Source organism: Bos mutus, chromosome 28 (genome assembly GCF_027580195.1).
Source record: "Bos mutus isolate GX-2022 chromosome 28, NWIPB_WYAK_1.1, whole genome shotgun sequence".
In the NCBI taxonomy this organism is placed as follows: domain Eukaryota; kingdom Metazoa; phylum Chordata; class Mammalia; order Artiodactyla; family Bovidae; genus Bos; species Bos mutus.
The window spans coordinates 17,221,298-17,244,640 of NC_091644.1; the positions used below are offsets into that span (position 1 = coordinate 17,221,298).

The window sequence follows — 23,343 nt, forward strand, 5'->3', positions numbered from 1 at the left end:
TGAAACAACAAAGATGTCCAACACCACTTTTTTATACCCTGCTTTGTTCAAAAAAGGGTTTAATAAAGCCCTAAAGAATATATTCAGTGAAACAAAATAAAACTTGCTGAGAAATGAAAGTTAAAAAATGGAAGAAGGTTAGGAGAAAGCCAGAAGTAAGATTATTATGAAAAATATAAGTTGTAAACTCCCGTTCTTAATAGAGGTAGGTCACAAACTTGACTAAGCTTTCCGTAACCAGAGTAAGAAAGGAAATATGACTGTTGATGCCTTTAAGATAACCCTGTATGCAAGACAGCAAAAGAGACAGATGTATAGAACAGTCTTTTGGACTCTGTGGGAGAGGGCGAGGGTGGGATGATTTGGGAAAATGGCATTGAAACATGTATAATATCTTACATGAAACGAATCGCCAGTCCAGGTTTGATGCAGGATACAGGATGCTTGGGGCTGGTGCACTGGGATGACCCAGAGGGATGGTACAGGGAAGGAGGTGAGAGGGGTTTCAGGATGGGGAACACGTGTATACCCATGGCAGATTCATGTTGATGTATGGCAAAACCAATACAATATTGTAAAGTAATTAGCCTCCAATTAAAATAAATAAATTTATTTAAAAAAAAAAAAAGCAAAAGATTGCTTTGGCCAAAAGAGAAATTTCTCACCAGATTAACTGTATGAGCAAGTTATTTAATTTCTCTCTGCTTGTGTGCCCATGTCTATAAAATAAAACAATAATAATAATACCTATTATATAACATTGTGAGGATTACATAAGGTAAGTTCTTAGGACTGCTGCTGCTGCTGCTGCTAAGTCGCTTCAGTCGTGTCCGACTCTGTGCGACCACACCTGGCGTATTAATAAGCACTCAAATATATTACTGACTAGTCATATTTAATGACGTTCTCAAACATATTCTTATAAAAATCAATATTGTGGAAGTAGGTGTTAAGGGAGAAATGGAGAGGTAATCCTTGCCTCCAATAGGAAATATTCTCAACATTAGGACACCGTGCTGTGAATTAATTTTCTAGTGTTCTACCTCTGTTCACTTACTACATATTTATTGTGTACTTCCTTTATGCAAGTTTTCTGTGTAGTAATATATGGCCGGGATACAGGTCTTATTAAGTTGTTCTGCTTCAGCCTCCTCTAGGTAGTTTAATCTAGGAATTATTCTATTATATTGTATAACAAATGATATTTGTTGCATTCACTTTTTCTGCTCTTCAAATATGAAAGTAGTAGTTTGTAAACAGAGACGGGGTGAAAGCAATTATGAAAAGAGAAGTGAAACCTAGTAAGTTGAACTTAGTTAACACTTATTAAGAAGAGAATAATCCCATGGTGGATTCATGTTGATGTATGGCAAAACCAATACAATATTGTAAAGTAGTTAACCTCCAATTAAAATAAATAAATTTATATTTTTAAAAAAAGAATAATCAATTGAGGCACTTTCCTGAGAAGTGATATGGTGATAAGAATATTAATTGCTACATTTATTGGAATTCAGACTATGCACCAAACTCTGTACTAATTTCTCTGCACACATTATCCCAAGTAATCCTTATAACACTTTGAGGTTGTGAATATTATCTCCCTTTTATTTTTTTGATGAGAAGAAGTTAAATTTTTAGAGAAAGTAAGTCACAGCAGCAAGTATAGGTTCAAGCTGAAATTCAGACCCAGGCAGCTGATTCTAAAATCTATATTCCTAGTCATTTAAATATATTACTTGGCATGGAATGAAAACAAAATGTATCAAACCTTGAATCCTTTTGTTCCAGATCTAAAATATTTTTCTCCAACACCTTTAGTCAAATACATCCTGATTTTTATTATCCTATATTAAGTTCATGCATTAGTCTTGTTATTTTCCTAACTTTGACTATCAGACTATAAAGTTAATCTTTTTCCGATCTAACTGTGTGATTGGTACTCAGGTCTTTTAGTCACTTGATTTACTCACCAACATGAATTTTCTTTAAAACCATTTTTAAATAGAAAGAATCCTTGGATTTAGAGTAGAAGAGTCTAGCAAGTTAAAAATTTGGTAATCTATAATCTCATGGCCCTAGATGCCAATGGATTGTTTTGGCCCTTGCTCAGGGCACTGAATCATGTTGCCTTCAATCCAAATTGTAGGCCTTCCTCCCTAGCCAAAAGACAGTCATATTAATTATTGACAATGAAGATGCATCTTGTATTTAAAGATTAAGAAAATTCATACTTTTAAGATTAAGGTAATTTGACCTGGAGCTCTCTAATGTCCCTTACCAATTGTAGAAACATAGATTTCATATTTAAGCTGTGGAATGTACATGTCATGTTTGCTGGGTGGTTTGCAGTAGAGAACTGGGCCTGAAATCATTTTTCCAAAACAGTTTTTCTGAGACTCCTAGTGGTAGCAGCAGTGACATGATTCACATCTCAAAATCCAAATACTGTCAGATGGAAAAAGATGTATTCAGCTCAGTGGCTTGAGATTACTCTGCATTACTTGAATTGTACAGTTCAGAAGCTAGGAAAAGCCTATACTTGTAAAAGGGCAGGATTTACTCTGAGGGGTAGACAGAGTCACCTGAAATGTAATTTTGTGATAGAGAAGAATTTTACATTTGTTGAAATATATTAACCTCAAAAGGCTTTAATAAATCAAGACCCACTTGCAGATACTGATTTCTTTTTTCTTTTACGATTTTCTAATCTTATTTTGGCCTTTGTTCATAGTACATGTTTTCTTCCTAGCTTCCCTTCTTCCTTAAATCATTTCCTCTCTCTGTATGTGTGTGTGTGTGTGTGTGTGTGTATGCACATATGCACACAAATACCATCTGTCCTTCCAAAGAACAACAAGGGCCAAGGATGGGAAGAGAGGCACAGTGTGGTCAGAAACCGATGGAAAATCTTGCAGACAGTTTTTTGGCTCCTCTTCTCTGTCCTCTGTTTCTCTGCCCTGCAGCCCCCTGGGGAACAACAGGAAGCCAACAGCTTGTATCCATTTGAGAAAGTGGCAGTGACAGAAGAGAAATGCTAAGCTGTTCAGCTCTATTCCTAGACTCAGGGAAGCCATGCAAATGGTGGGTAGTGTGCTTGAATATACATATTCTGTGCCACAGGATTCAACAGATTCGAATTTCTTTTTTGTTTTATTGAAGTATAGTCAGTTTACAATATTGTGTTCATTTCAGGTGTACAGCATAGTGATTCAGTATTTTTGCAGATTATACTCCATTATAGATTACTACAAGATAATGGATATAATTTCCTATGCTCTACAATATATCCTTATTGCTTACCATTTTGTATATAGTAGTTTATATCTATTAGGCCCATACCCCTAATTTGTCTGTCCCTCCTTTCATCTCCCCTTTGATAATTGTAAGTTTATTTTCTGTATCTTTGAGTCTGTGTCTGTTTTATATTTACATTCATTTGTACTATTTTTAGATTCCACATGTAAGTGATAATATTATTTGTCTTTCTCTGACTTATTTCACTAAACATAATGTTCTCTAGATTCATCCATATTACTGTAAATGACTGTATTTCCTTCTTTTTATGGCTGAGTAGTACTCCATTGCATATATGCTTATATATATACTGCGTCTTCTTAGTTCAGTCATCTGTTGATGGCTTTTGAGTTCCTTCCATGTCTTGGTTATTGTAAATAGTGCTGGTATGAACATCGGGGTGCATGTGTCTTTTGAATTAGTGTTTTCATTTTTTTCAGATAGATATACCTAGGAGTTGAATTGATGGGTCATATAGTGGTTCTATTTTTAGTTTTTTAATGAACTTCCGTACTGTTTTCTGTAGTGACCTGCTGTCAGGAAGCATTTAACAGGAGGCTTCCTGTGTGCTGTTTTGGATCTGTCATGAATCGTTTGTCCCTTAGTAATTCCTGAATATTCAGGAATTAAGTGGAGTAGCAAACTACTCCTTGGGGCTTAGGAATGCATGCATTTCCTTCATTAGTTTTTCCATACGGTGATAAGTAATTATTTACGACCCTCTTCCTTTTTATGACCCATATGGTAAAAGTGATTATTTACAACCCTCTCTCTTTCATATGGATGACCTCATGTTTCGTTGATAACTTGTAAGTTTTGATTTTATCTCTGCTGAAAACAGCTACCTTGTAAGACAGTATAAATACTCACACAATGTTGAATAAAACACCTTTGCTCCATCAGAGCTTGGGTTCCCGTGTCTTCTCTCTCTCTCTCAGGCTATTTCTCTGGAGCGCAGAAGCCCACTGGGCTCACTTTCTTGCCCAGGCTAATGAGACCCTCTCGAGAAGGTACTCTGTGCCTTCACCCCATCGAGAGGGTGCCAGGTGCCTTCATGAATAGCGCAAGCCCCGTGTCAGGAGCTTTATTGGTTTTCTGCGTAAACCAAGGAATATCAGCCTCTTTCTCTCTCCTTTACTTTCTTATCGTCGACACTGGACCACCAGGTTCCGGTCCATTAAAGGACCTCAACAGCCTGCACCAATTTACATTTGCACCAGCAGTATAGGAAGAGAGTTCCCTTTTCTCCATACCTTCGCCACCATTTATTTGTAAACTTTTTGATGATAGACAGTCTGACAGGTGTGACGTGATACCTCATTGTGGTTTTGATTTACACATTTCTTTAATAATTAATGATACAGAATATCTTTTCATGTGCCTGTTAGCCATCTGTATTTCTTCTTTGGAAAAATGTCTATTCAGGTCTTCTGCCCATTTTCTGATTGGGTTTTTTTGATACTGACTTGTATAGGCTCTTTGTATGTTTTGGATATGAACCCCTTCTCATTATTTACAAATATTTTCTTCCATCCCATAGGTTGTCTTTTTGTTTTGTCAATGGTTCCTTTGCTGAGCAAAAACTTTTAAGTTTAATTAGGTCCCATTTGTTTATTTTTTTATGTTATTTCTTTTTAATTTCATTTTTAATGTTATTTCTTTTTATGTTATTTCTTGTCTTAGAAGACTGATGCAAGAAAATACTGCTACAATTTATGTCAAACTTTTTTTCTGGGAGTTTTATGGTTTCAGGTTTCATGTTTAGATCTTTAAACCATCTTGAGTTTGTTTTTATATGTGGAATGTTTTATATATGATAGGAGGGAATGTTCTAATCTCCTTGTTTTCAGTGTCTTTCCAGTTTTCCCAGCACCACTTATTGAAGGAATAGTCTTTTCTCCATTGTGTTTTCTTATCCCTGTGTCATAGTAGTTAACCCCAGGGTGTGTGGGTTTATTTCTGGGCTCTTTTGTTCCACTCATCTTTATGTCTGGTTTCATGCCAGTACCATGCTGTTTCTATTACTGTAGCTTTGTAAATACAGTCTGAAGGAGCAGAGAAAATTGTGGGTGGTACCCTGGAACACACATATTCTGTGCCACAGGATCAAATAGAATGGAATTTCTTAATTGTCCTACTGAAGTGGAACTTAAGAGGCTTTATCAATATCTGATAAATAAAATACAAGCCAATCATTTGAATTGCTTCCAGATGTATAATTAGAAGCTTTCTACACTGTGATAATTTTGTAATAATCTATCTTTCCCCAAAGACCCTCTCATGACCTTGGGGATTATATTCATGTGGTGCCACATGATGTCAAGCTATTGCCCTTGAAAATATAGCCCTAATTCAGGTCCTTGAGAAACTACACTTGACGCTCCCTGGCCTAGTAGGTCTTTAGTGCTGCTCCAAATCTAACTGTAGAGAAGGTAGTGAACTTTGAAGTGGGCTATACTGCTTGGAGCTGAGTTTTATAGTTTTTAGGCTTCCCTGGTGGCTCAGACAGTACAGAATCTGCCTGCAGTGCGGGACACCTGGGTTCAAACCCTGGGTTGGGAAGATCCACTGGAGAAGGGAACAGCTACCCACTCCAGTTTTCTGGCCTGTAGAATTCCATGGATAGAGGAGCCTGGCAGGCAGCAGTCCATGCAAAGAGTCGGACACTTTCACTTTCACTCCCTTTCATGTTCCAACCACATCAAAATATCAACAATAATAATAATGATAGAAAAAGGCAAGTCTGTGTTTTCAAAGAACATTAATAAAAATGCTAATTTGAGCACTGGAATTGTTACTTGGGGATCTCCACTGGAAATTGTCTTTACTGCTTTGAAACGTGGCAGAGGTGAGGTTTATGCCCCTGTGGAGAGCAGATGAATGCAGGCTTTCATAAGCCTGAGCACACTGCTGCTGCTGCTGCCAACACTGTAAAAAGAGACATTGCAACCTTGAATCTATCTTGTGGGATAAAACTTAACTCATCTAATTCAAATTTATGGGATTTCTGTACAACTGTGAAATCTCCCAGATAAAGGTAAAATGAACACCCTAAATAGTGGAAGCCTAGGAGACCAGGGATGGCAGCTTTGTTTCACTTGCCTTAAAGAACCCCAACTTTGGCGTGGATATCACATGTCACTGAAAATCTGATTTAAACATTGCAGAAAGTATGTTCATTTGCAAAAAAACTTTATCAGTCCTCCATTTTTGTTTCAGGGTAGTTAATTGAATCATAAGTCAAACTTAAATCCTGAAAACTTTTGGTATTGTCAAAAATTAATCAGCTCTGTAGAAGTGATGGTGTGGCAAACATGAAATACTGAGTGGTTGAGTTAAAAACGAGGCTTTTGCTTAGTATTGCTGATGCTGATTTCTATGGAACAAGTTTTGCTTCTCACTCAAATATGACTAAGCACTCTTGCTTTATAAGTTTATCCAAAACAACATGTTGCTATCCTATAGGATAAATATGTACTAGTGTTTAGAAGGAGGAAATAGTATGTTATTGAGATAACAGTCTGTGGGTCCAGACAGAGCCACATATGACTCCCAGCTCTAACTTCATCTACCTCAGTTTTCTCAACTGTAAAATGGAGCTGATAATATCTACTCCATAGGATTGTTACAGCAATTAAATGAAAGATTGTATGAGTGAAGTACCTGGTTCATAGTACACTATCAGCAAATGATTGCTGTTGTTAAAAAGTAATTCTTGTGTCTTGCTCACTGACATAGTCTGACCAATGAGGAGACAAAGTGTATATTGATTTACCAAACTAAGCAAGGAAATAAAAACTGAGAGAGACTTTCACCCTTAACTACATACTTCCTTATTTTATGTCTTACATGTAAACCTTATCTTGTTACTAGATGGTAAAGTTCCTAAGGACAGAAACTGAATCTTCTTCTTTCCTGTACCCTACAGTGACTAACAGTGCTAGATAACTAGTAGACATTCAGGAAATGTTTGTTGACTTGATCTTAGCAATGTCCTATGTCTTTATATAACCCTCTTAGGAGAATAAGATTTTGCCCTACCATGTAGGAATCTGAAAGTTTCTTTGTAACTGTTATTTTCCATAAAACCGTGGGGAAATTTTACCATGTTAAAATCATTTTGCTTTCTAATTGGTTTCTAGGCCCATCTTTAGCCATTTTATTAATACACATTTACATATTATTAACACTGCAGCTGGTATTGAGATCACTTCTCTCTGTTTTTAAATGACAATCTTCATTTTCTGATATTACTTAGATTAGCTTGAAGTTTTTTGTGCTTAGCCTTTCTGTCTGCATATTTAAATATGCGTAATGATTTTTTGTAGCTTTGTGATAAGTATGCATGTCTAATTGAGGCATCGTATGCCCTATACATTTTTTTTTCAAGTTCTGTTGATGTTCTAACATTTGATTACCATTTGGGGGAAAACTGGAAAACACATTGCTCTTCTTTGAAATTTTTAGAGGTCTGTATAACAACATTAAGTACAGATCAAGGAACTGGTATGTACAATTGATCAAATTTATAATAATTAACTTTTAAGAAGTTTTCTCTGAGTAACAGAGATGTGGATGATCCAGAGAGCACTTATTACTAATAATATTACTGATGAGTTTGAATGGAGATTTAACATGGTTTTTATTCTCACAAGGAAGTTCCTGATCTAGAAGATACAGGAAATGTTATAGCAGCTGTTTTATTGGTGAGAAAATTGACTCCTAGAGTAGTTGGGTAACTTAGTGGCAGATCTGGAATACCCAAATATTCTGTTTCTAATTTTTTTAAGTCTTGGTAAGAATTACAGTTCAAAATATGATCCCAGCCATTAGTTGTTCTCAGAATCCACATCCCATGTCAAAATACTTTCCATTTGACCTCGTGAACATTCTTTCTGTTCACTTTACAGTTTGAACGCCATGACCCTGTGGATGGGAGAATCACTGAGAGGCAGTTTGGTGGCATGCTGCTGGCTTACAGTGGAGTGCAGTCCAAGAAGCTGACTGCCATGCAGAAGCAGCTCAAGAAGCACTTCAAAGAAGGAAAGGTAGGTATTTTTGCTTAGAGGAACCCATGAGAGCATATTGTTACTGCAAAGGTACTAACATAATGGGAGTGAACTAGTAACTAATTATGACTAATTTATTTCTGGTACTTGAAAAAAAAAAATAAGCAGTTTGTGAAGGAGAAGGGGTAGCCTCGAATGACCCTAGGTTTTTTTGTTCAGATCACAATGTGACCATGAACTGAAATAGTGAATTGAAAGAGAGAGACTGGTTCCCCAGGGGAGATATAGAGTTCCCTTGTAGATATCTTCAGTTTAAGGTGCCTGGGGACTACCCAAGTAGAGATGGTTAGCCAGCAGTTGAATATTCAAATCTATTTTAGAGGACTGAGCTGGGTTTGGGAATCATCAACACACTATTAGAATTAAAATCATGAAGATTGATGAAGTTACCCAAAGAGAATATTATACAGAAAAGAACCATGAGCCAAGGGCAAGATCAAGTGGAACACTAACATTTAAGCAGTTCCAGAATGAAATCTTGAGGAAATGGTTAGAGGAGTACCTAGAGAAAGTATTGAAATCAAAGCCAGGGAAGAAGAGGGTTCAAAAACTAAGGGATCTACAGTGTCCCATGGGAAAGAGAGGGTCCAGTAAAATAAAATGATAAATACCTGGTGGTTTTGGTGAAATGGTGACGTTCGGGAGAGTTGTTTTATTACAGTGGTCCAATTGGAAGGCATATTAAACAGAAAGTGAGAAAGTTGAAAAAAGGAAGGAAGAAGAAAGAGGGAGGGTCCAGAAAGAAGGAAATAGCATATGTTTAAAACTCTGAGGCAGTAGTATATTAACTCTGCTTGGGCTTCTATAGCAAAATACTATAGACGGGGTGGCTTCAAAAACAGAAATTTGTTTTCTCACTGTTCTGGAGGTTAGAAGTCTGTTATCAGTGTGAAGGCAAACTGGGTTTCTAATGAAAGCTTTCTTCCTGTCCTTTAGACAGCCACTTTCTTGCTCTGTCTTCACATTACCTTTCCTTAGTGTTTATACAGAGAGAGAACATGCTCTCTAATGTGTCTTCTTATAAGGACACTAATCCTATCTGACTGGGGCCCCAGCATTGTGACCTCATTTAACCTTTATTATTTTTTTAGAGGCCCGATCTCCTAATACAGCCACAGTGGGGGTTAAGGCTTCAGTGTATTAAGTTTCAGGGGTGAGATGACACAAACATTCACTCCATAACAAGCAGGAAAGACGAATCTGGCATGTGTAAGGAGCTAAACCGGGATTATTGTGGTTGTCAAATACTAACAAAGAGGAGAATGGCCTGAGATGAGGTCTGAGAGGAAGATGTGGGCAAGAACCTGCAAGACCTTGTAGGCATGGAATGAGTTGGGGTTTTATTCACAGTGCAATGAGAAACTATTTTTAAAGAGTTGTGAGCAGGAAAATAGCGTGGTTGTGTGTATGTTTAAAGAGACAACTCTGGATGCTTTATGAAGAATAATTTGGAAAGGAGCAAGCATAGAAGCAAAAGACTGAGACTAAGATTATTAGAGATTTCAGGAGGAGATGAATGGGTCTTTTTTGAGCAGCATGAGATTGGAGACCATGGATTTGTGATGACACTAGTCAACACTGCTCTGTGAGAGCCTTCAGAGCTGTACCTGGTACAGGAAGAAGCAGATGGTAGAACTGAGTCAGTGTCTGGGGTTTTCTAGGCAGTGGATGAACAAACTGAACCAAAAACTAGTAAAGAGGCCAGATCTTTTAAAGATCATGTACACACTCACAGAGACACACATACACAAACACACACAGCAGTGCAAGGGCTAGACCCCAGATCTCATCCTCAGCCCAATACCCTTCCCACATGACAACAATTACCACTTAGCCATGCCTGGAAAATTGACCTAACATTAAACATGTTCCATGAGGGATTGCGAAGGTAGTGTGATATAGTAGACATGGAGCTAGAAGACTTGAGTTCAAGTCCTGCCTGAGAAGTTTCTGTGGACGTTGGATAGATCACTTAACTGGCCTCGTAAACTGAGACCCTTGTCCTTTATGCAGGCTCTAAACTTTAAAGACTCAGTAAGAAATAGAATTGCCTGGGCTTATTTCCATCAATCTTTGTTCAGGAAATCTTGCTTGAATAGCATCACCCCCAAGTTGGTGGAAAGCAGTTCTTATCAGCTAGAGTTTTTCCTCCATACCTTGGGTGTTGAAAAGCTGCAAGGACCTCTGAACAGGCTGTGGACTGCAACTGAGAGCAGGCTGGATTCTGAGAGAGAGTGTCAGCTTCTCTGAGCAGTCCAGCCAGTCTGAAGGTGTTCTCTTGGCTATGAAGGAAGACTCCTTAACAGAAAGTGACAGAGGACAATGCTTCTCTCCTAAAGAGAACTCCTATATTACCTAGTACACAGCTCATATCTATTGGAAGTTGTAATTTCAGAAAGTTGATCACAAATATCTAGGTGAATTTTGTAGAGAACGCACGTTTCTGTTGACCAGACCCTTTTTTAATGTTTTGGCTGCACCACACAGCATGCACTCCCACCAGGGATTGACCTGCAACGCCCCACCCCCATCCCTGCATTGGAAGCATGGAGTCCTAACCGCTGAACTGCCAGAGATCCCTGACCAAACTTATTTTTAAAGTTTTGGTCCTGGCATTGATTTGACCTTAAAATAATTTTCTACCACTCCCCAAGTCTCTCAGTGGTAAAGAATCAGCCTGCCAGTACAGGAGACACAGGTTTTGTCCTTGGGTCAGAAAGATCCCCTGAAGAAGGAAATGGCAACCCACTTTAGTATTCTTGCCTGAAAAATCCCATGGACCAGAGGATCCTTGAGGGTTACAGTCCATGGGGTTGCAAATGAGTCGGACACCACTTGGCAACTAAACAACATTATCTATCATGATAGGTCAATTCATGTTTTGATATGAATTTATATTTAAAAGCAATAAATTGGGTGTTGGAGACATCTCCCTTGAAGAAATAAAGTATTCTAGCTTTGGCAGGAATTAATTTAGGACCCAAAGACCTTGTAAAAAAGCCCTGAAGTGAAAAGACAAATTTTGTCAGGTGATAAAAATCTGGGGTGCTAAATTATTTCTGGCCCAGAATTTCTAGCCTGCTTTAGAAAGGAGATGGAGATTGATTGTACTCTCATGTTGGTAAAATAATTTGTGAACATAGCAATTAACTAAAATGAGAGTTAATGAAGGGCCTTTCCTCCTAAGGTTACCAGTCCATCTCTCTGGGACCATTTCCCATTATAGAGGAATGACTATCTGATTTCTAATTGCTTCCTTTATTCCACTCTGGATTTGTTAACATGAAAATGTAAGTTTTCATTTGGCACATGTTAATCACTTTCTGTGTGGGGTTCTGTACAAAATTTCAAACCAGAACTAAAAGACTGAAGGTCCTAGTGGTGATATTAAATAAATATTGGCATATTAGTGACCATGCAGTGCTTCACAGCCATTTTTATTTTTTGTGTTTCTAACAGCTTTGCTAGATCTCATTTTGCCTTTGAGAATATAGAGACACAGAAGAAGAGAAATTAATGATCTGCCCACAATCTGGACTAAAATCTGAGGCTTCCTATTACAGATCTTGTCCCTTCTCTAACAAAATTCTGTTTTTCCTGACCATATTCTTCCTCTAACGCAGTTCTCTGGACCTGGTTTTCCAGTAGGCTCACTTGGGGAACTTTTCAGAAATGTGGTTGTTGAGACCCTCTTCAAATCAACTAAATCAGAAGCTCAGTGGGTGGGTCCAGGCATCAGCAGTGCTTAAAAGTCTCCCCAGGTGATTCTAAAGTGCAGTAAAGCTTGCCACAGCCACTGGGCTGGAAAAGTCTGCTTCATCAGTGTCTCTAGTTCTGTCCCTGAGTAATAGCTGGAAGAACTGGGGAGCCTGCCATGCCCGGAAAAATGACTCTGTTCATGCTGAATAACCACCATGTTTCTTATTTAACAAAGGCAGTTTTTTCTTTTCTTTCTTTCTTTTTTTGTTTTATGGAAAACATGTTTTGTTTCAGCTTTGCTTTCAAGATTAGTCCCTAACCTCTATCAGATTTTCCCCATTCCCCTCACTGTCTTTTTTTTCTGTGAATTTTTCTTCTAGGTCAAATGTGACTCAACTTAAAATGTTTTAAAACTTTCCATCCTTCAAATTACCTTCTTCTCCTCATTAAATAAAAGAGTTTCCTGAGACTTCATAGGTGTAATTCACAGTGTTGGTTCTCTATGGTTAAGAGTGCAGACGCCCACAAGCTTTAATAATTTAGTAAATACACTCAAGAATGAATTGAAAGTTACAGTTCAGTGGCAGACATTGCTATATTCAAAACCAGGTACTTTAGGATAAAAGATAAAGCCATCACCTATCCTCAAGAAATATGTAGTCTGTAATAGTCTAATAAAACATATATTTATGCAAAGGATGATCTAATTTCATATCAATATTTATTGAGCACCCATGTGCCAGGCACTCTTCTAAATATTGGGAATACAAGAATGAGCAAAACCAGCTGTCTGTTCTCATAGTGGAGGAAGACATAATAAATAATTATAATACAACCCACTCAACTTTGAGCCTCTGAAAAGCACCATCTTACTCATCTTTGCCATCCTCTGTATGATGTCTCACAGGCAGTTGTTTATCAGATGCATTGATGAATGTATAGTATGTACCCTCATAAAGATATAATAAAACTATTAGGTTATTTACTTTTCTTGTTTTCTGTGGATAATATTCATGTGGTCTCTTCTGTTCATATATTCTCTCAGATGCTTGACAGTTGAACCCACATTGTGGTCTTCATAAGATGTCAGATTCTAGAAACATTGATCCCAGAACCTTTGAGAAACTCTAACCCCAATTACTGGGTGTCCACCAAAACTATGTAGTATAGCACCCAAGATGTGGCCATTAAACTTAAAAGGTTAGAATTCTACTTCATTGATTTGCTTTGTGTTACTGATTACCTTTGAAACCTGTACCTCCCTCAAAAGAGTACTAAGCTGTGAGTTACTATTCAGAGATTTAATTTTATTTTTCCACCTATTTCATTTTCAATTCTCCCCACCCTCAATACAATTAGTGTCATATACCTCAGCCTTTTCCTTATTTCCTATCCCTCAAGACCCTATACAAACCACAGAAGAGAATATATCTCAGAGCATAACTGAGTAAATTCATTACTACTAGTTTTGTAGTAATGAGCCTGACAGCTTACTCGGGACTTTGACCTATCGTTTCAGTTCAGTTCAGTTTAGTCACTCGGTCGTGTCCAACTCTCCTTTAGGATGGACTGGTTGGATCTCCTTGCAGTCCAAGGAACTCTCAAGAGCCTCTCCAACACCATAGTTCAAAAGCAATACTTCGGCGCTCAGCTTTCTTCATAGTCCAACTCTCACGTCCATACATGACTACTGGAAAAACCTTAGCCTTGACTAGGCAGACCTTTTTTAACAAAGTAATGGCTCTGCTTTTTAATATGCCGTCTAGGTTGGTCATAACTTTCTTTCCAAAAAGTAAGCATCTTTTAATTTCATGGCTGCAGTCACCATCTGCAGTGACTTTGGAGCCCAAAAAAATAAAGTCAGCTACTGTTTCCATTGTTTCCCCATCTGTTTGCCATGAAGTGATGGTACCAGATGCCATGATCTTAGTTTTCTGCATGTTGAGCTTTAAGCCAACTTTTTCACTCTCCTCTTTTGCTTTCATCAAGAGGCTCTTTTTAGTTCTTCTTCACTTTCTGCCATAAGGGTGGTGTCATCTGCATATCTGAAGTTATTGATATTTCTCCCGGCAATTTTGATTCCAGCTTGTGCTTCATCCAGCCCAGCATTTCTCATGATGTACTCTGCATATAAGTTAAATAAGCAGGGTGACAATATACAGCATTGATGTACTCCTTTTCCTATTTGGAACCAGTCTGTTGTTCCATGTCCAGTCCTAACTGTTGCTTCCTGACCTGCATACAGATTTCTCAAGAGACAGGTCAGGTGGTCTGGTATTCCCATCTCTTTCAGAATTTTCCACAGTTTATTGTGATCCACACAGTCAAAGGCTTTGGCATAGTTGATAAAGCAGAAATAGATGTTTTTCTGAAACTCTCTTGCTTTTTCAGTGATCCACTGGATGTTGACAATTTGATCTCTGGTTCCTCTGCCTTTTCTAAAACCAGCTTGAACATGTGGAAGTTCACGGTTCACATATTGCTGAAGCCTGGCTTGGAGAATTTTGAGCATTACTTTACTAGCGTGTGAGATAAGTGCAATTGTGCAGTAGTTTGAGCATTCTTTGGCATTGCCTTTTTTGGGGATTGGAATGAAAACTGACCTTTTCCAGTCCTGTGGCCACTGCTGAGTTTTGCAAATTTGATGGCATCTTGAGTGCAGCACTTTCACAGCATCATCTTCCAGGATTTGAAATAGCTCTACTGGAATTCCATCACCTCCACTAGCTTTGTTCGTAGTGATGCTTTCTAAGGCCCACTTGACTTCACATTCCAGGATGTCTGGCTCTAGGTGAGTGATCACACCATTGTGATTATCTGTGTTGTGAAGATCTTTTTTGTACAGTTCATCTGTGTATTCTTGCCACCTCTTCTTAATGTCTTCTGCTTCTGTTAGGTCCATACCATTTCTGTTCTTTATTGAGCCCATCTTTGCATGAAATGTTCCCTTGGTATTTCTGATTTTCTTGAAGAGATCTCTAGTCTTTCCCATTCTATTGTTTTCGGCTATTTCTTCACACTGACCACTGAGGAAGGCTTTCTTATCTCTTCTTGCTATTCTTTGGAACTCTGCATTCAAATGGGTATATCCTTGCTTTTCTCCTTTGCTTTTCGCTTCTCTTCCTTTCACAGCTATTTGCAAGGCCTCCTCAGACAGCCATTTTGCTTTTTTGCATTTCTTTTCCATGGGGTTGGTCTTGCTCCCTGTCTCCTGTACAATGTCACGAACCTCCGTCCATAGTTCATCAGGCACTCTATCAGATCTACTTCCTTAATCTATTTCTCACTTCCACTGTATAATCATAAGGGATTTGATTTAGGTCATACCGGAATGGTCTAATGGTTTACTGAGTACTTTTTATGTACAAGACATTTATTTGTCATCTCCCTAATTATCACGTCCTGCTCGGTGGGTAGGATCCCTGTTTTTGAGATGAAAAATGCTTTTTCCAAACCTTCATTATTTGTCTGAGAACACACAGTGTCTTACGAGGTGGCACTAGGATTCAAAGCCAGGCTATCTCATTCCAGGGTCCATAATCATCCTACTGATGAATCTGTTTATTGTCACTGTTCTCTATGATTTGAATAAGCAGAAGAGTTTGGAGTAAACAAAAAAAACAGTGTTACTAGACTGTAGCCTATCTCTTAGTGAGATAGCTAGAAAGGTGAGTTATGGGACCAGATTGTAGAAGACCTTGTATACTACACTAAGAAGTTTAGGGGTTTCCAGTTGACACTGAGTGTCACTGATATTTTGTCAACAGTAGGAATGAACATATAAAGAAAAGTGATGTTTTAGGACATTTAGATTCTTAAAGAAATGTAACTAATAGAAATGGTGTAACTTCCCCCTACTGCCAGGCACCAACCAGTTGAAGAAACCTCTGGGCTTCGCAATGGGACGATGCTTTGTTGAGCAAGACAAGCATAGTAACACCTCTGAAAGGGTACCCACTTGTTGGCAGTGACCACGTGGAGGGTGGGAGACTAGATGACAAGGGTAGAGGAAGAATTACTTTGCACTGTACGAAATATATTATCTAGTATAAAAATAATGTAAATGTTTTTTAAAACTAACCAGAAAAATTGAGCAAATAATAGATTGGTGAGAAGCATAGCATATAAGAAAGAAGCATATATGAAGGAGACTGTTCCTTTTTTTTAATGGGCCATAGAGGGAACTCAGGCAGTTGGGTTGATTATTGGCAGATGGATTTACTATGACCAGTTAAAAGAGAACACAAGAGAATCATCATTACAGTGTGTTTATACCACCCATGGCCTCTCAACATGAGATACTAAATTTACAGCTGACTCCAGAGGAAGCCAAATTTTCCTTCCTTCTCTTCTCATTCTACTATAACTGCCTTTTTATTTTTTAACAGTTTTATTGAGGTGTAATTTATATATCATAAAGTATGTATAAATTAACTGAACAATTCACCCATGAATGATTTTTTGTAAAGAGACACCCATCAATGATTTTTAGCAAATTTAGTAAATTTGCAGTCATTACTGCAATATCTAGTTTTAGAAGATTTCCATCACCCCAAAAAAGAGCCCTCATGCTAGTTTATAGTCAATACCCATTTCCGCCTAAGTCCCACACAACCATAAATCTTCCTTTTGTCTCTATAGACTTTCCTTTTCTGGAAATTTCATATAAATGCATTCATATAATAATGTAGTCTTGTGTCTGGCTTCTTTTACTTATATTTTTAGGTTTATCCATGCATACAATAGACTACTATTTACTATCTATATAGTGGAATTACTGTTCAGTAACTCAGTCATGTCCAACTCTTTGCGACCCTATGAGCTGCAGCACGCCAGGCTTCCCTGTCCTTCACCATCTCCCCACACTCATCTTCATTGAGTTGGTGATGCCATCCAACCATCTGTCCCTCCATTATTCCCTTCTCCTGCTTTCAGTCTTCCCCAGCATCAGGGTCTTTTCCATTGAGTCAGCTCTTTGCATCAGGTGGCCAAAGTATTGGAGCTTCAGCTTCAGTATCAGTCCGTCCAGTAAATATTCAGGATTTAGGACTGACTGGTTTGATCTCTTTGCAATCCAAGGGACTCTCAAGAGTCTTCTCCAACATCATATAGTTCAAAAGCATCAATTCTTTGGCACTCAGCCTTCTTTATGGTCCAACTCTCACATCTGTACATGACTACTGGAAATGCCACAGCTTTGACTAGACGGACGTTTGTTGGCAAAGTAATGTCTCTACTTTACTATACCATGGAAGACTATTTACTATCCATGCAATGGAATACTATTTACTCTTCAGAAATACTGTTTACTATTCAGTATAAACTACATACTAATGCTTTATAACTTTTTATTTCTGAATAGTAAATAATATTCCACTGTATAGATATTTATATCTTGTTTCTGCCATCACCAGGGCTTCCCTGGTGGCTCAGAGGATAAAGCGACTGCCTGCAATGCAGGAGACCCAGATTCGATCCTTGGGTTGGGAAGATCCCCTGGAGAAGGAAATGGCAATCCACTCCAGTATTCTTGCCTGGAGAATCCCATGGACAGAGGAGCCTGGTGGGCTATAGTCCACGGGGTCGCAAAGAGTCGAACATGACTGAGCGACCTCACTCGCTCACTCTGCCGTCACCAGTTGATGAACATTTGAATTGTTTCCAAATTGAGGCTGGTATAAACATTTACATACAAATCTCGGATGTGCATCTATGTCTTTACGTCTCTTAAGGAGATTCCTAGGAGTGGCTAGCTGGGTCATATAGTAAAATTTTGTGAAACGTCCTTTTTAAGAAATTTGCCATACTGTTTTCCAAAGTGGGTGTACCACGTTGCATTCCACAGCAATGCATGAATTCATTTTCTCCATATCCTCACTAAAAGTTGTTATTATCTGTCTTTTTGATTAGTCATCCTAATAGATATATAGTGATATCTCATTGTGATTTTAGTTTGCATTTCTCTAATGAATGATGATCTGAAGCATTGTTTCATGTACTCTTTAGCCATTCATATATCTTATTTGGAAGATGTCTGTTCAAGTCTTTCTTTAATTGGGTTATTATTATCTCATTATTGAGTTGTAAGAGTTCTTTATATAATTCTGGATACAAATTCTTTATCAGATATATGATTTTTAAATATTTTCCCCAGTCTGTGATTTGTCTGTTTTCTCAGTATTTTGAAGCACAAAATTTTTAACCTTGATAAAATCTATCAAATTTTTTTCTGTTGATGGATTGTGTTTTGGGTGTCATATCTTAAGAACTCTGCCTTGCCCAAGGTCAAAAGATTTTCTGTTTTTTTCCTGAACGTTTTATCAGTTGCTTTTAATTTTGAAAGACAATTCTGTCTGCTTGTTTAACAACTTCTCTAATGTTAAATTCATTTTAAAACAACATAAAGAAATACTTCTGTTTAGAGTCGAAGTACTATTAATTTTATTTATTTTTTTAGTCCAGTCATGCAAGTTCTTTCAGTTGGTTTGTTGAAAATCTGGTCACAGAATAAAATAACTCCTGCTTCTTGTACTTCCCCATAGTATATTTTTTTTAAATCCATTTGATGCCAAGCCTAAGAGAAGGGTATTTCCTTTTGACTACTATGTCTGCAGTTCAAGTCACCCAAAAAGATTGTGCTTAAGCTATAGCCTTCTAAGTCCAGCAACTCAACTTTCAAAAAGCCTGTCTTTGCACTTTCTATCCACAAACTCCATGTTGCACTCTTATTCTAGCTTTATGCTAATAAATCTCTGGACTTTTTACTGAGGTAGTTACCAAGAAATAATAATTTTGTGAATAGCATCACCTTTTCTTTAAGGAGGCCTATCAAAATTTTAAGCTCTTTAAGACCCAAGACTCATGTCCAAAGCAATTTTATTTTCCTCACTGTTCCTAGTAGAGTGCTAAGTGGTTAGTAAGTGCTCAATAAAAATTTTTATTGTATTTATGTAGTAAAAGGCAAAATGTTGCATATTTTTATTTAATAATGGCTTAATATGATTTATATTCCACTGTTTTTCTGTCATCAAATGAATAATCACTCAATTTAGATTTTTCTATTCTCTAATAATTCTCAGTGTAAGCACTGTCATCTTTAATGTTTCACAGTAAATTAACTAACACACATTAGAGGTTGCCCTTTCAGTTTTAGGAATTTATGTTAACCTTTTAGCCTTAAAAATCCTTTCATAAACTCAGACACCAATGCTCCCCTACCCTGTGGAAATCCATATGTAAAATTTAAAAAGGAGAAAAGCTTTAGCATATCTTTTTTTAAATTTACCATTAAAAATAAAGAACAAAATTTACCATTTTAACCACTTTTAAGTGGTTTAATAGTACTAAGTACATTCATACTGCTGTGCAACCAAAACCATCATTCATCTCCAGAACTTTTTCATCTTTCCAAACTGAAACTCCATACCATTAAACAATAATTCCTCATTATCCCCCTCCCCGTTCCTGGAAACCACCATTCTACATCCCGTCTCTAGGAATGTAACTACTCTAGGTAATTCATATAAGTGGAATCATACAGTATTTGTCCTTTGTATTTTTTGTAATTTGTGTTATCTCCCTTGACACAGTGTGTTCAGAGTTGCCCTTGTAGCATGTATCAGAACTTCTTTCCTTGTAAAGGCTGAATACTCTTCCATTAATGTCTTTTGATGGAAAGAGAAGATGGTATTAGTGTATCCATTCGTAAGCAGATGATATAAAACCTGTGCTTCTGATCCAGTGGAATTCTCCTCGTATTATGTTACAGCCTAGTGCTTACATTAGTTAGCATATTGTAGCATTTTTACAAGGAATGAACTCTGAGTGCTCTAAGTCAAGACCATGAGAATGACTTCAAGTTGAGAGGAATTATTTAATATAGGCCTTCCAGTTCACCACCAAAAGTTATGGAACTTGGTACATACTAGGTGCTCCATAAATGTTTGAATGAATTTTTAAATATGGATGGACCACTGTTCATAATTTCCAAAAACTAGAAATAGCCCAAATGGAATAGTCACACAATGGAATAGTTACAGCAATAAAAGTGAATGAACTACAGACATAACACTAAAGCATTAAAAAATGTTAAAGACAGAAGCCAGAGACTTCCTGGCAGTCCGTTGCTTGCCTCCGTGCTTCTAGTGCAGGGGATGCAGGTTCAATCCCTGCTCAGGGAACTAGGCTCCTACATGCCATGTGGTGTGGCCAAATATATATGTATGTGTATATATATATATATATATTTTTTTTTTTTTTTTTAAGACAGAAACCATATAAAATAGAATACATACTGCATGGTTCCATTTATAAAATTCAAAAGTAGATATACTTAAACTCCTTAAACATATGTTAAAGGATGCATAAATAGATAGAAAAGCTGTTTTTTATGAAAGGCAAGGAAATGAATCTCCTAAAATTCAGAATGGTTTTTATCACGGAGAACAAGCTCATAACTGTAAAGGGCTATTGTTGGGGAAGGGGAGGGAGGCTCCTGGGATGCTGACAGTAATCTGCTTCTTGACCTGAATTGAGTTTTTATGGGTGTAAAACTTCATTTTACAGAGTTTGCTCATTTGTACATATATGTTTTACATACCTTTCTATTTGATCCTCATATTCCACAATTTTAAAATATTTAAATTCTGTGATTCTAAGGGGAAAAGCCAAGGGAATATTTCTTGCAAAGATGGGCACAATAAAGGACAGAAACAGTATGGACCTAACAGAAGCTAAAGATATTAAGAAGAGGTGGCAAGAATACACAGAAGAACTATACAAAAAAGATCTTCATGACCCAGATAACCATGATGGTGTGATCACTCACATAGAACCAGACATCCTGGAGTGCAAAGTCAAGTGGGCCTTAGAAGCATCACTACGAACAAAGCTAGTGGAGGTGATGGAATCCCAGCTGAGCTATTTCATATCCTAAAAGATGATGCTTTAAAGTGCTGCACTCAGTATGCCAGCAAATTTGGAAAACACCAGTGGCCACAGGACTGGAAAAGGTCAGTTTTCATTCCAATCCCAAAGAAAGGCAGTGCCAAAGAATGTTCAAACTACTGCACAATTACACTCATCTCACATGCTAGCAAAATAATGCTCAAAATTCTCCATGCTAGGCTTCAACAATACATGAACCAAGAACTTAAGATGTTCAAGCTGGTTTTAGAAAAGGCAGAGGAACCAGAGATCAAATTGCCAACATTTGTTGGATCATAGAAAAAGCAAGAGAGTTCCAGAAAAACATCTGCTTCATTGACTACGCTAAAGCCTTTGACTGTGTGGATCACAACAAACTGGAAAATTTAAAAAAAAAAAAAAGAAATACCAGACCACCTTACCTGCCTCCTGAGAAATCTGTATGCAGGTCAAGAAGCAACAGTTAGAACCAGACATGGAACAATGGACTGGTTCCATATTGGGAAAGGAGTACATCAAATTTGTATATTGTCACCTTGTGGCATCATGCAAAATGCCAGGCTGGATGAAGCACAAACTGGAATCAAGATTGCCAGCAGAAATATCAATAACCTCAGATATGCAGATGACACCACTCTAATGGCAGAAAATGAAAAGGAACTAAAGAGCCTCTTGATGAAAGTGAAGAGAGTGAAAAAACTGACTTAAAACTTAGAATTCAAAAAACTAAGACCATGGCATCTGGTCCCATCACTTCATGGCAAATAGATGGGAAAGCAATGGAAACAGTGAGACTTTATTTTCTTGGGCCCCAAAAGAGGTGACTGCAGCCATGAAATAAAAGACTTGCTCCTTGGAAGAAAAGCTATGACCTAGACAGCAGAGACATTACTTTGCCAACAAACGTCCGTCTAGTCAAAGCTGTGGTTTTTCTAGTAGTCGTGTATGGATGTCAGAGTTGGACCATAAAAGAAAGCTGAGTGCCAATGAATTGATGCTCCAACTGTGGTGTTGGAGAAGACTCTTGAGAGTCTGTTGGACTGCAAGGAGAGCCAACCAGTCGATCCTAAAGGAAACCAGTCCTGAATATTCATTGGAGTGACTGATGCTGAAGCTGAAGCTCCAATACTTTGGGCACCTGATGTGAAAAACTGACTTCTTAGAAAAGACCCTGATGCTGGGAAATATTGAAGGCAGGAGGAGAAGGGGATGACAGATGATGAGATGGTTGGATGGCATCACCAGCTCATTGGACTCGAGTTTGAGCAAGCTCTGGGAGTTGGTGATGGACAGGGAAGCCTGGCGTGCTGTTGTCCATGTTGTCACAAGGAGTTGGACACTACTGAGCAACTGAACTGAACTGAGGGGGAAAAACTAAGATTATATGACATAATCATAGAGTATTTTAGCTCTTAGTTAGATTGATAAAGATATCATTGGCCAGTTTCCTGGTCCTACAGTACCAGGAAAGTACTATAGTCTATATTAAGTTTTCCTTTTTACTGAGTTACAGATATAAATTCCTAGGCTCTGTAGTTTGCATGCATGCTTAGTCATGTCCAACTCTGTGCAATTCCATGGACTGTACCCCACCTGGCTCCTCTGCCCAAGGTATTTTCCAGGCAAGAATACTAGGGCGGGTTGCCTTTTCCTACTCCAGGAGATCTTCCCAACCCAGGGATAGAATGCATGTCTCCTGCGTCTTCTGACAAGTGGATTCTTTACCATTGTGCCACCTGGGAAGCCCAGGCTCTATAGTTCAGGGAAATGGAAATCGGAAGAGGAGCGGTACTGGGTAGAAGCCTGTCAACATGTGCAGTCCATTAAGGACCTTATGCTTCATTAAAATGCACTAACCTCAGTGTCTTCCCAGTGTTACTCACTTCTTTGAAATTGTATTCATTTCCATCCCAGCATGATGTGTGAGAAATGGAAAGCAGGCAGATAGGACAGATCTTCCTCCCTCTAATCTGTCTTTATCCAACTACTCTCTTGAGCCATCATAAAAGGTAGAATTAAAGATCAGCAAATCTTTGACTAGCTTTTGAAAAGAATTTCCTCGTTCACAGAAATTTCATCAAATTAAATTTACATGGCCAATTGCTTCATTGCTTCGTTAGTAGCTTTTAAATTGGTATAATGAACAACTTTCCCAGTTGCTTGGGTTCTGCTAAATTCTGAAACTATTCCCATGTATATCACTGACTTTGGTGATTCTTTAATTAGCTTAAGCCTCAAAAAAGCTTGACTGGCCTATTGAGTAGGTTATTAAAATGAAAGTCCTAATGGATCTTACTTGTTAAGATGTATAACAAATCAAGTGGCTACAGCTCATTTAGGGAGTGTCACAACA

At 37.8% G+C, this 23,343-nt stretch overlaps 1 protein-coding gene across 2 annotated transcripts in view; it reads left to right on the forward strand.

Moving 5' to 3' along the window:
- Positions 1–23,343, forward strand: part of MICU1 (mitochondrial calcium uptake 1) — a 227,940-nt gene that overhangs the window by 176,988 nt on the left and 27,609 nt on the right. For both annotated transcript variants that reach the window (XM_005888689.3, XM_070364852.1), the window contains exon 9: positions 8,208–8,345. In XM_005888689.3, the coding sequence (XP_005888751.1) occupies positions 8,208–8,345 (138 nt within the window). The remainder of the gene's footprint in view (positions 1–8,207; positions 8,346–23,343) is intronic.